General features: G+C 48.0%; 1 protein-coding gene across 1 annotated transcript; it reads right to left on the minus strand.

Annotated features, from left to right (window-relative positions):
* Positions 1-4,019: 4,019 nt before the first annotated feature.
* LOC137815755 (uncharacterized) lies at positions 4,020-5,649 on the minus strand. The gene is made up of 2 exons (XM_068618868.1): positions 5,032-5,649; positions 4,020-4,073 (listed from the first exon to the last, which is right to left on the minus strand). Exons 1-2 carry the CDS (start codon positions 5,647-5,649, stop codon positions 4,020-4,022), a joined length of 672 nt encoding a protein of 223 aa, XP_068474969.1.
* Between the last annotated feature and the right edge of the window lie 7,012 nt (positions 5,650-12,661).

Below are 12,661 nucleotides of genomic sequence, written 5' to 3' on the forward strand. Positions count from 1 at the left end.
GAGGCCACCGAAGGGGGGAAGAAACTTGAGAAGGCAGTGGACGAGCTTTCTGCGGTGAAGGTCGAGCTTGCCGAAGCAAAGGGCAAACTGGGAGAAGTTGCCTCTTCCATTGCTTCCCTCACCATTGAGAAGAACGCCTTGGAGACTTCAAAGCAAAAGCTCGAAGCTGACAACGCCGAACTTATGAACGTGGGTGCTGACGCCCTTGCTGATGGGTTCGAGTTGGCATTCGAGCAGATTCGTTGCGTTCTTCCTGACGTGGACCACTCGCAGTTCAGCATCTACCACGAAGTGGTAGATGGCAAGCTCATTCCTCCTTCTTAAGTTTTCTTCTTGTAATTCCATATTTCTGCATAATTCCTGTACTTGAAACTTGTATAAACCTTGGTGTGAATATATACTTGCTTCAGCTATATGTTTCTTCTCTCGTATCTTCTTAAGCTTCATCTTTCCTTTTGCACACGACTAACTGTTAACTAGCTTAGGTTTAACGCGATCTGTACTCTTTGATCTTGGCCTCTGCCTTGATCACGACTAACAGCTCCCTTAGCTTTGTCTTTAACAGTTCTTATGCATAGCTTCGTACTAAATGACTGACTAGGCATAGTCTGACTGCTTCGGCTTGTTGTGTAAGAACTTGCTTGGAAAAGCTTCCTCCGACAAGGCACTACGCACTAGCATATCCACCAACAACTAATCAGTCATCGTTCTTCGGTCTTCACCTTGCTTCTCTGTCGCTCTAGCGCTAAGTGCATAGAGGACTTTGAGATCGATCGTCAGAGGTGATGCCTTGTTTTGGGGGAAGAAGAGTGTTTCTCGATAGCCCCTCTTATCTTCCCCAAGGTCATCAACCTTGGGCGGATCGGGTCGTTCTTTCCCTTCCTCACTCCTGGGGTGAGAAGGGTTTAAACTAAGAGCTTTACTGGGCCAATATTGGTATATGCCAAGTGGGTAAGGACGTTTGTCGAAATCCTTCCTTTCCCTGTCTTGGTCTTACTAGCACCCCTGGCTTTTCGAACCCTAGTCGCCTGCACTCACGCCTGGGGTGAGGAGGACTTAGGTTAGCGCCCATACTCGCGCCTAGGGCGAATAAGGCCTTACCGATCACCTGCACTCGCACCTGGGGCGAGGAGGATTTTAACTTGAAAACTCTCGCACACTTGATATGCTGATAATCTTTTCATTGGGTGGCCTCGTTAAAAACCCTCCTTAGGGAAAAGAGTGCCCCCCTTATCTGTTCAACTATTTTCAGTATATACACTGAGTGTATCTTTAGCGCGAGAACGCAACTACTTTACAACTTAACTGAAATAAAATTTCAAGTGGATGGCGTTCCACTTTCTGGGGATTGCTCCTCCCTCCAGAGTTTCCAGCCGATAAGCTCCATTCTCCAATGCCTCAACCACTTTGTATGGACCTGTCCACTTTGGAGACAACTTGTTTTCCATCTCATTCTGATGCGCCTTTCTCATCACCAGATCACCTTCCTAGAAGCGCCTGAGCCTCACCTTGGAGTTGTGCCTCCGTTCTACTCTTCTCTTGACGGCTTCAGCACTAACTCTGGCTTCTTCTCGCACTTCGTCCAGTAGGTCGAGGTTCACCTTTCGCTTTTCGTTGGATTCTTCGGCAATGAAATTCAAAAACCTGGGGGAGCTCATGGGTGCTGGACTGTGGAGTGGTATGGTAGGACCATACGATTCTGGGGACCTCCTCTGCCCATTTTCCTTTATCTTTCTCTAGTCTTCGCTTCAGCCCCCTGAGCAGTACTTGGTTGGCTGACTCCACCTGCTCATTGGTTTGTGGGTGTTCCACCGAGGCGAAAACCTGTTGTATCTTTAACTCCTCGCACATCTTCCTTAGCTGATGACTTGTGAACTGGGTGCCATTGTCGGAGACCAGCCTCTTGGGTACTCCGAAACGACAGACAATGTTCTTTCAGACAAAGTGCTCGACTTTCTGTGCGGTGATGTGCGCGACTGGTTCTGCCTCCACCCACTTGGTGAAATACTCGATGGCCACGATGAGGAACTTCATCTGCCTTATCGCCAGGGGAAAAGGTCCCAGGATGTCGATTCCCCATGTGTGAAATGGCCACGGGCTATGGATGGACTTCAACTCCTCAGGAGGTGCCTTATGCCAATCTGCGTGAAGTTGACATTGTTTGCAACGTTGAGCATACCTCACGCAGTCTTCCTTCAGCGTTGGCCAGTAGTACCCTGCGCGGAGGATCCTACTTGCCAAAGCGCGACCACCTACATGACTTCCGCACACCCCCTCGTGTAGCTCTGACATAAGTCTAGTGCATTGCTTGCCATACACGCAGATCTGCACAGGATGAGAAAACCCAAATCTAAACAGGTTTCCATCAATCAAAGTAAACTTACTCGAGCTCCTCTTTATTCTTTTTGCCTCTGTTGGGTCAAGTGGGAGTACACCATCTTCTAAGTACAACTGGTACGGTGTTATCCACGTGTCAGCCTCCCTAACAGTGCAGACTTCCATCGCCTCATCGGTCTTTGCCGGTCCCGCTCTAACCCTCGGCGCTTTCAACGTCTCTTGAGTCAGCGAACGATGACCGATCGCCAGACGCTCCATCGATTTGTACACTTGAAGTACCTGGTTGTCTGACATGAACGCTCGCAGTACCTTCAAGGTCTCCTGAATGACGGTCCTCTGTTTTCCCCCCTTGCCTGAGCTGGCCAGCTTGGCAAACAGGTCTGCTCTGGCATTTTGCTCTCTCGGCACATGAACCAGTTCAAACTCGGTGAAGGACGTCCTCAGGAGCTGTACGTATTCCAGGTAAGCTGCCATCTGGGGATCTTTCGCCTGGAACTCCCCTGTAACTTGCCCGGTGACCAGCAAAGAGTCACTCTTAGCAACCAGACTTCTTGCTCCCATTTCTCTTGCTAGCAACATTCCTGCGATCAGGGCCTCATACTCCGCCTGATTGTTGCTTGCCTTGAAGGCAAAGCGGAGGGACTGCTCAATCAGCACTCCGTTCGGGCCTTCCAAAATGACCCCAGCGCCGCTCCCCTGCTGATTGGAAGAGCCATCCACTGATAATACCCATTGGAAGTCTAAACCTTCTGAAGGTGTCGCGACCGACGACAGCTCGACCACAAAGTTGGCGAACACCTGCCCCTTTATCGGTCTTCGGGGCTCGTACTGAATGTCGAACTCTGACAATTCCACCGCCCATTTGACCATCCTTCCCGCTACGTCTGGTTTCTTTAGCACCTTTTGAATGGGCAAATCTGTCATTACCACTACTGTGAAGCTGTGGAAATAATGTCTTAGTCTTCTTGCTGAAAATACTACCGTCAGGGCAGCCTTCTCGAGGGCTTGGTACCTTGTTTCAGGGCCTTGCAGTACCTTACTCACAAAGTACACAGGCTTCTGAACCCGATCTTGCTCTTGTACCAGGACTGAACTGACTGCTCTCTCCGTCACAGCAAAGTATAGACGAAGAGGGGTGCCCACTTGTGGTTTACGCAAGACCAGTGGGCTTGCCAGGTACTCCTTCAACTTGATGAAGGCCTCCTCGCACTCCTGTGTCCAAAGGAATCTGCTGTTGCGCTTAAGACACTGGAAGTACGGATGACCTTTCTCCTCTCCAGCGGACATAAACCGGGATAATGCTGCCAACCGACCGGTGAGTTGTTGCACCTCCTTCACCGTCGTTGGACTCCTCATTGCCACGATTGCTGCGCACTTCTCTGGATTAGCTTCGATTCCACGCTCTGTCAGGAGGAAACCCAAGAACTTCCCTGCCTCCACGCCAAAAATACATTTCTCAGGGTTGAGCTTCAACCTGTACCTGGCGATGGTGGTGAATAATTCCTCCAGATCGGCCACATGATGCTCCTTCTCTCGGGATGTGACCACCATGTCATCTACATATGCATGCACGTTTCTTCCAAGCATGGGCGAGAGCACCCTATCCATAACTCGCTGGTAGGTAGCCCCCACATTCTTCAGCCCGAACGGCATTACCTTGTAGCAGTAGCAAGACCGTTCAGTCATGAATGCTGTCTTGCATTCATCCCTGGGGTGCATTCTGATCTGGTTGTATCCTGAGAATGCATCTAAGAAACTGAGTAGCTTTCCCCCTGATGCGCTATCCACCAGAGCGTCTATACTGGGTAAAGGGTAGGAATCTTTGGGGCATGCCTTGTTGAGGTCAGTGAAGTCCACGCACATCCTCCACTTGCCGTTTGGCTTCTGAACCAGTACCACGTTCGCTAGCCACTCTGGGTACTGGATCTCCCTAACGTGCCCTGCGGCAAGGAGCTTTTGTGCTTCGTCGTGGATCACTTTCCTCTTCTCTTCGTTGAATTTCCTTCGCCTCTGACGCACAGGTTGGACTTTAGGATCCATCGACAGGCGATGGAAAAGGAAGTCAGGGTCGATTCCTGCCATGTCAGATACTGACCATGCGAACGCGCCCATGTGCTTCTCGATCACCCCGGCGATCAGCCCTCGTTCTTCTTCGCCTAGCGATCCTCCCAACTTGAACTTTTTCCCCCTTATATCTACTTCTACCCACCCCTCAGCTGGGTGGGGTCTTCTCTCGCTGGCGATGACCGCCCTCGCGATCCCTGACTCGCGAGGAGTGATCATGCCCTCCTCCTCTGCTTCCATCTGAGCTACCTGGGAGCCCCCCAGCGTAGCATCCTCCATCTCCTGATCGCCATGCGTTCCCCTAACCACCGATAGCTCGTCGAGCACACCTGGTGGTGGTGTTGAGGTGACATGGCATATGCTCCTTTTTTGCCTGAGGCTGTTCACATAACAGCGCCTAGCCTCAGCCTGATCTGACTTGATGGTTATTACGATCCCCTCCATCGACGGTAGCTTCAGCTTCATGTGCCTCGTCGATGGCACTGCACCCAACCTATTGAGTGTTGGCCTTCCTAGCAAGATGTTGTACGCAGAAGGGGCGTTCACCACCAAGTACCTTATCTTTTCGGTGTGGGTTGTTGTTCCATCGGTGAACGTCGTCCTCAGCTCAATGTACCCGCGCACCTCTACCTGATCCCCTGCAAAGCCGTAAAGACATCCGATATACGGCCTTAGTTGATCGGGGGACAGCTGCAACTTGTTGAACGTCGGCCAGAACATGGCGTCTGCCGAGCTCCCTTGGTCTACGAGCACTCTGTGCACTCGCCTTCCTGCTGTGATGAGGGAGATGAGCACAGGATCGTTGTCGTGCGGTACAACGTCCCGTAGATCAGCTTTCTTGAAAGTGCTATCTACCTCGGGGAAATGGCCCTCGTCCACTGAGTCCACGGCCATAACCGATCGAGCATACCTTCTTCTTTGTGATGCGGTGCATCCCCCACCGGAGAAGCCCCCCGCAATCGTTTGCACCTCCCCGTGCACAGAGATTTCATGCTGCTGTTCTCCTGCCTGGGCCCCCGATGCGCGATCACCCTGCGCCTCCCGCAGGTAATCTGCCAGGAACCCAGACTTTACCAACTCCGCCAGCTGGTGCCCCAACGCCAAGCAGGAGTGGAGTGTGTGACCAAAGGCTTGGTGAAACTCACACCACTCGTTCTTTTTCCTCCCAAGTACCTTGTCTGTCTTCTCTGGTACTCGAAGTCTCGCGACTATGGCAGGAAGGGCGATCAGATCCGCCAACTCTACCATGAAATCGTATCTTGGGGGTGCATTATTCTCCCTTGCACGCCCCCTGCCTTGGTCCTTCCTGGGTGCATAAGGACGAGCTTTCCCCTGCACCTTCTTTCCCTCCTTTGCCTCATGCACCCTCGTGTGCTATTGTTGCTTCCCCTGTCCTCCACGCGGTTTCAGCGGTGCAGCACTTCCCCTTTTCTAAGAAACCTCTGTCTCTGCCACTATGTGCGCCACCGCGCGTCGCCGGATCTCCGCAAAGGTGCTGGGATGGCTTCTGATGAACGACTCACTGAAGGGACCAGGCAGCACTCCCTTCTTAAACGCATGCACCAGCATATCCTCGTCCTTGCTGGGCAATCTAACCACTTGTGCTCCGAAGCGGTTGAGGTAGTCTTTCAGCGACTCACCTTGATATTGGCGTACATCGAACAGATCGTACGACACCACTGAAGGTGCTCTGTTAACGATGTACTGCTCAGTGAAAAGCTTCGAAAACTGATGGAAGGACGTGATATGACCCTCTGGCAGACTCACGAACCATTCCATTGCGACTCCACTCAGTGTACTCATGAACATCTTGCAATACACGGCATCTGAGCCCCCAGACAGCATCATCTGAGTGTGGAACGCCGTCAGATGTGCTTCTGGATCTTCTACCCCTGTGAACGACGCCTTCACTCCCACTAGGTTGGGAGCTACCACGGTTTGCATGATTTCAGGGGAGAATGGCATAGGGAACACTTTTGGAGGCGATGGTGGCATCGACATCCCTTCTCCAACTGCGCGTTCCTTCTGCGTCTGTAACGTCCTTCTCAGCTCCTCATTAACGCGATTCAGCTCATCGTTCCTACTCTGCGATGCAGCCAACTCCGCCTGCATCTTCTCTTGTTCAGCTCTCGACGCTGCGACATTGTCCTGCAGCGCACGCATCATCTCCAGGACCTGCGCCATTGTCACAGCTCCTTCCTCAGCAGATGGCGCAGGTGATGTTTGTTTTGTTCTCCTCATTTTCTCATCAAAAATTAAGCAAAGACTTTGAGAAGCTCCAGAAACTTTGGTGTGGATGGGACCACGGTTCACACGGGCCCCACGGTGGGCGCCAAATGATCCTGTCGCCGACTCTAACGTGGAGGAATTGCTTTGTCGTTTCCTTACCCCGCCTATGCAGCTGTGCTATCTGCAAAAATGCTCTTAGAACCTTCTCCGGGAACTTCAAACACAACCTGTAAAACACACAGACGGCGCCTCCAGCGGCCGTTTGCACTCCGACGCTCAAGTTAGGTCACAGTATCACCAACAAAAATCATAATGTGTATCGAATCTCTCTCTGATTCTCTTTTTATTCTCTTTCTGTGTCTGTGCCTAACAGAATTCTGTTACGCTATCCTCTGCGTGTGTCAGAATTTTGTTACGCTATTGTGCGAAAACGTACCATACTCTGTAAAAGCGTGGGTGTGTGTGTTTCTGTGTGTACCTTTCACGACGCGGAGTGCACCTTTATCTTGGCCGCGCCCCTCTCAGATGGTGACACGTGGAGGCATGCAACTCACATCTAAGAGTACACGTGCCACTACCTGAAGGGCTCTAGCGCATCTCTTTGTGCGCCTAAGTTATTCCCTTGCGAAGTAACTTAGCGCATTTCTTCCATCTGGGTGAATTGCACACTCCCAGGAAAACGCCAGTTGTGGCTGGATTGGGCACACTCACCAAGCATTGCTCTCTGCCTAAGCGATTTCCCCTTCACGATGTCATGCACGTAATGGGTTAAGAGAGTCACCAATCACTAGCTGGTTTACTAACTCCCTCAGGCCACTCTCGTGCACGATTCTACCGGCGAGGAGCTCCTCCTTCTCTGAGGTATGATCATGCGAGGTCCATGCGTAACGCTCTCGCTGGGAATCTCAGTCATAGTTTAACTGCGTGTAACACGAAACCCCGATGACCATGCACCCGATGACTGATCGGTGCTCTATTGCTTCTCGCGTTCTCCCCCAGGTGTTTATCTTGGAACTGATCTGTCGGTGGCCACTCGGTTACTGACCACCGATCACCGTTCTGGGTGATCTCCTCCCTAACTTCTCTGCCACCTGATCCACGTGTCACCCTGCGAGTGGTCCCAGTGGTTATCTGCTGCTGGCGTCATCGACTATCGATGACCGACCGGATAAAAAACGATAACAAAAACTTTTTAACAAGTGAAACACAGTCGTTTTGATGGAATGAAGACTTAGTCAAAATACTTGATGCACAAAACATGATTTTTAGAAACACTTAATCAAAGAATCAGTTTAAGAAAAGAACCTATTCATTTAGAGAAAAACAGATTCATTTTCTATGCAGCAAAGGATATTTTTGCAAAACATGTTAAAAACAGTTTCATAAAACTTGTGCTTGCTCTTATCACATGGTCACGGGTTAAAAGGTGAGTTACCTAGCAAAAAGCCTACTTTAAACAACCTCTAATCTATACCTAAGACATCCTTAAAGCAAATGCAAACACTAAGGAAAATTACACATTTGGCTTCATCAAACACATGTCTTGAAGGGGCAGCATCCATCTTCAACATAATATACTTAGTGAATTGCTGCCAATTTGTGCCAATTTCATTTCTTGCCCAAAACCTCTTAGGTTAGGCTATTGATCTTCACAAATCCCCCTTTCCAAGTAGAGTTGGCCTCACCACTCTCAATCTCTACCTTTCATGCATCTTCAAGGTTACCATCACTCTTAGGAGGACCTTGCTTCGTCTTCAATCCATGATGCTTCCTCCATTCACCAACATTTCTACAATTCATGAAGGCCTTTCTCCATCATTTGGTATCTAGAGCCATGGTCTTCAAGAGATAAGTGCCTTATTTCATTTTTATTTTTGTGTTCATCTTGTTTTCGTGTTGTTCTTCATGAATCCTTGATTGTCTTGCTGTTTTTGAGTTTCATTTTGTGTTAGATGTTGTTTTGGTTCAATCCAATCGGTGCATTCATGTTCAATTTGTTCTTGAGCTTCTATTTTGCAAATTGTGTAGGATCCATAGAGATTTGTGTTGTTGTTCTGTTTTTGGTTTATTTGAGTCTTTATTGCAATTCTAATCGGTTCATATTGTGTGTTTTGAGTCATTTTGATTTTTGAATCCAATTGTGTTTTGTCTAGTCATGTTTCTCCTAAAATTGTCATCAATTCCATGTAGTGCTGTTTTTTTTTAATTTTGGTTTCTTTATTTGATTTGAGTCTAGTTTTAATCTGAGTTTGTTTGATCCTTTGGTGCATTTTTCTTTTTAGTTTTGAGTTCATATTTGTGTGTTAGATCCATACAAATTCATATACATCAATTCCATTCTTTTTTGAAATTCTTCAAACTGTTTTTAATTCCATAATTAGGATCACTCTGTTTTCAATTTTGTGCTGGCTGATTTTACTTATGAAATTAAAATCTGTTGAAGAAAAATTATGAAACTCTGGATTTATACAGATTGATGTATTAGAAAAATAAGAAAAAAAAGAATCAAATCAAAAGACAAAATATAAAAAAATGATGAATCAAACAAAAAAAGTGTACACATCCTAGCGCCAACAGAGACGGTAATTTGACAAGATATTTGAAAAATTTATCACAATTATTTGGTGTGATTCCAGCGCCAAAATTTTGCTAAGATCTTTATTGTGGTTGAAATTTCAGATTCAGATTTCAAATAGCTAGCTCAGCATAAATTTTCTAAGTCACGCTTTTTGTGCCTAAAATTTTAAGAACCTCAAACGAACGGTGGAAAACGCGAATTTACCGAACAAAGCTTGAATGAACGGCGGAAAATGGTTGCACCAGCACACAACCACACAGAAACTGCAGAAACTCCAAGAACTCACGCTGTGGATGGGAACAGGTTTTACACGGCCCCACGGTGGGCGCCTGATGATCCTGCCTGTTGACCAAGACGCAAGAGCCTTGCCTCGTCAAACCTGGATCGACTTTGCGCCGTGTTAGCTTCCGTCCTTCGCTCTGATTCACCTCAAGAACCTGCAAAAAGACAGAACGGCGCCGCTGCGGCTGATCACGCTCCGATGCCCAAGTCAGCGACTGAACCACCAAATACTAAGAGAAAACTCAAGAACTCTCAGGAACCGTGCAAAATTCTCTCTCAGCGTACTCAAGTTCTCGCAAGCGTAAAAGAAGTAATCTAAAACGCGCGTACCTCAGAAGTTCGTTAGAATCTCTTATATACCTGTGCACTTTCTCTCTCCTGACAGTTACACATCTGGACATGTGGCTCGCATCCAGCTGTACACGTGTCACCATCTGGAGCATCCTTGACTTGGGCGCCACTTCTTACTCTTCAGGCTTTTGGCTAAGTTACTTATGCATGAAACAACTCAGCGCATAGCTGCCTTGGAGCGTGATCTCTTCTGCGTGGCGAGTACGGGTGCCTTCATACACACCTTCCCTGTGGTCTCGCCGGCCGCCTTCATGATCTACTTCTCTTGCTTCATCGTGCATGTTCAGGTAAGCTGTTCCCCGACCTCAACCTCTGGCTAGCTAGGGAATGACTATCTGACGGCTTCATCCTCTACTTCGAAAGCCTAGAACAAGCTTCGAAATCGTCCTCTAGGCGATTTCATCTCAAACCCGGTGACCGCCGGTTTAGGTATGCTGGAGATCGGAGCACGCCAACTTACTAACTGGCGACTACACGAGCCCCCCGACTTCCTTCCCTTCTGCCAGCCAAGTGTCCCGTTCAACACGCCTATATAATAGCTTGCTGCCACGTCATCACTTCCGACCACCTGGGCGGTACTCTATGTATTGGTGACGGCTCTTGAGAGACAAAAGCGTCTTCATAAGGATCCTCCCATAGAATATTGGAATGATCTTAGGGGAGCCTTAAGACGCCGCCATATTCCCTCCTACTATAATAGGGAGTTAATGGACAAGCTCCAAAGACTCCAACAAAGAACCATGAGTGTAGAGGAGTATAGGCAAAAAATGGAACTATATATGATGAGAGCTTCCATTAGGGAATCCGAATCTGTACCGTCCCGCCCCCGGGTGTTGACCAAAGAAAAAGTCAACGTCGGGGCCAAGGTTAACATGTGGTGAGACCATGCGAAGGGGTAAAGGAAAGGAAGTCAACAGAATAATTACACAAGGCGTCGCCAAAGAAGGGCGTCGCCCTAACATGGCGTCGCCTAGACAAGGTGCCGCCAAGATACGACATCGCCAAACAAGCCACCGGTAGTGTCACTCCCCGATACCCGTGGGTAGTAAAGACCATGGAGGGAGTGACTCCACGGAGGCTTCGGGCCCGCCAAGTGCAGAAACAATGATAAAGTGAAGAGCAGGGTGGCTTCAAGGCCATAGTACTAGCGCCAGTGGAGAGCAATCTGACTCGCGAAGTGCCCATGTCACCCCAGAGAGGCCCTTGGGATAGATACGACTCATGAGAGGGTCACGCCCAAGGGTAACCAGGTGCAGGGTACGAGAGGAAGGTAGATACGCTCTCAAAGCGAGTGACTAGAGATTTAGGGGCATGAGTTGGCACCCAAAAAGTCACCCCTTGCGCCAGATGCACTCCAAGGAAGGAGGACTCACACGACGAAATATCCCCAAGTTGGGTCACGGTGCTGTGAGGCCCTCCACGTGTAATAACAGCCAAGTCAGAACAATAACATCCATTTGTCAGGTGTAAGGTAATTAAAGCTATTTAAAGGTAATTAAAGTTTACGTTTCGAGCGTTTTAAGGTACTTTAAATGCTTCAGGCGGTTTAAACGTCTTAAAGGCGCTGAACGTTTCATAACCTTAAATGCGCTTTAAGACGCTTTAAATGCTAGAGGCGTTTAAATAGAACCTTGGATGTTGGAAATGGGGTTCGAACTTTTGGGAAATTTTCCCAAAATACACTCTAGTTGCTTGCTCGAGTCTTGAGGCTATGCACAAGGGACTAGAGAAAGGTGGTTTGTCAGAAGGAGAAAATACACACAATACATAGTTCCTTTTACCACCTTCAGAGTACAATCCACGGTGCTCCCATACGGAGGTGCAGAGTTTTGGTGTTTCTCGCTAGCTGACTTGAGCGTCGGAGTGCAAACGGCCGCAAGGGTGCCCATCTGTCCTTCTTTGCAGGTATTCACTGATTGCCAGAGGGAAGGTGTCCCTAGCTGACGGGCAAGGTTGCGCACAAAGACGTATCCAGGTCAACCGGCCGGAACAGAATCCATTACCATAGCAAGATTTCTAAGTGGGCTTAATCTTGAGATTAGAGATAGAGTTGAACTCCTACCTTACCAAGACTTGAATGATTTGGTTCAACTATGTATTAAGGTTGAACAACAAAATTTAAGGAAAACTTCAAGTTGTAAGGAAGGTTGATACTCCAACTCCTATACAAGAAGAGACTTTAAAAGGGAGGAGAGTACACCTAAAGAAAAACCAAAAGAGACCCCCAAAAGTGTAGGTAAAGATATGCTCACTCCACCCATTCGCACCAGGGATGTTAAGTGTTTTAAATGTTTTGGAAGAGGCCATGTACAAGCTTAATGCCCAAATCAAAGAACTTTGTTTTTAAGGGGGGGTATATGAGTATAGTAGTTGTGATGATGTACCTAGTGGCAAAGAAGATGAGGAGAATAACGAGAGAGTATATCCTTACGAGGGGGAATTAATGATGATTAGGAGGACCCTTAACAACCAAACTAGCGTGAACCTAGAAACACAAAGAGAGAACATCTTTCATACATGATGCAAAGTTCTTGAAAACATATGTTCTCTCATTTTGGATAGTGGCTCTTGCTGCAATTGTTGTAGTGTTAGGATGGTTGAAAATCTAAATCTACAAGTAGTCCCTCATCCAAAACCTTACAAACTTCAATGGATTAATGAAGATGGGGAACTAACTGTAAACAAGCAAGTCAAAGTCGAGTTTTTTGTGGGTAACTACAAAGATAATGTTTTATGTGATGTAGTTCCCATGGAGGCTTGCCACATCTTATTGGGTAGACCTTGGCAATTTGACAAGAAAACAATGCACAATAGTCTAAC

The sequence above is a fragment of the Phaseolus vulgaris genome, chromosome 1, assembly GCF_000499845.2.
Source record: "Phaseolus vulgaris cultivar G19833 chromosome 1, P. vulgaris v2.0, whole genome shotgun sequence".
Classification (NCBI taxonomy): domain Eukaryota; kingdom Viridiplantae; phylum Streptophyta; class Magnoliopsida; order Fabales; family Fabaceae; genus Phaseolus; species Phaseolus vulgaris.

Bases quoted from the DNA above. Each gene is read 5' to 3' on its own strand.
- LOC137815755 (XM_068618868.1), bottom strand. From the start codon at position 5,649: ATGGTAGAGTTGGCGGATCTGATCGCCCTTCCTGCCATAGTCGCGAGA. The intron at 4,074-5,031 runs GTAGAGGTGCGC...ATGCATTCTCAG, and splicing joins ACGGCTTTGCAGGGGATCAG to GATACAACCAGATCAGAATG.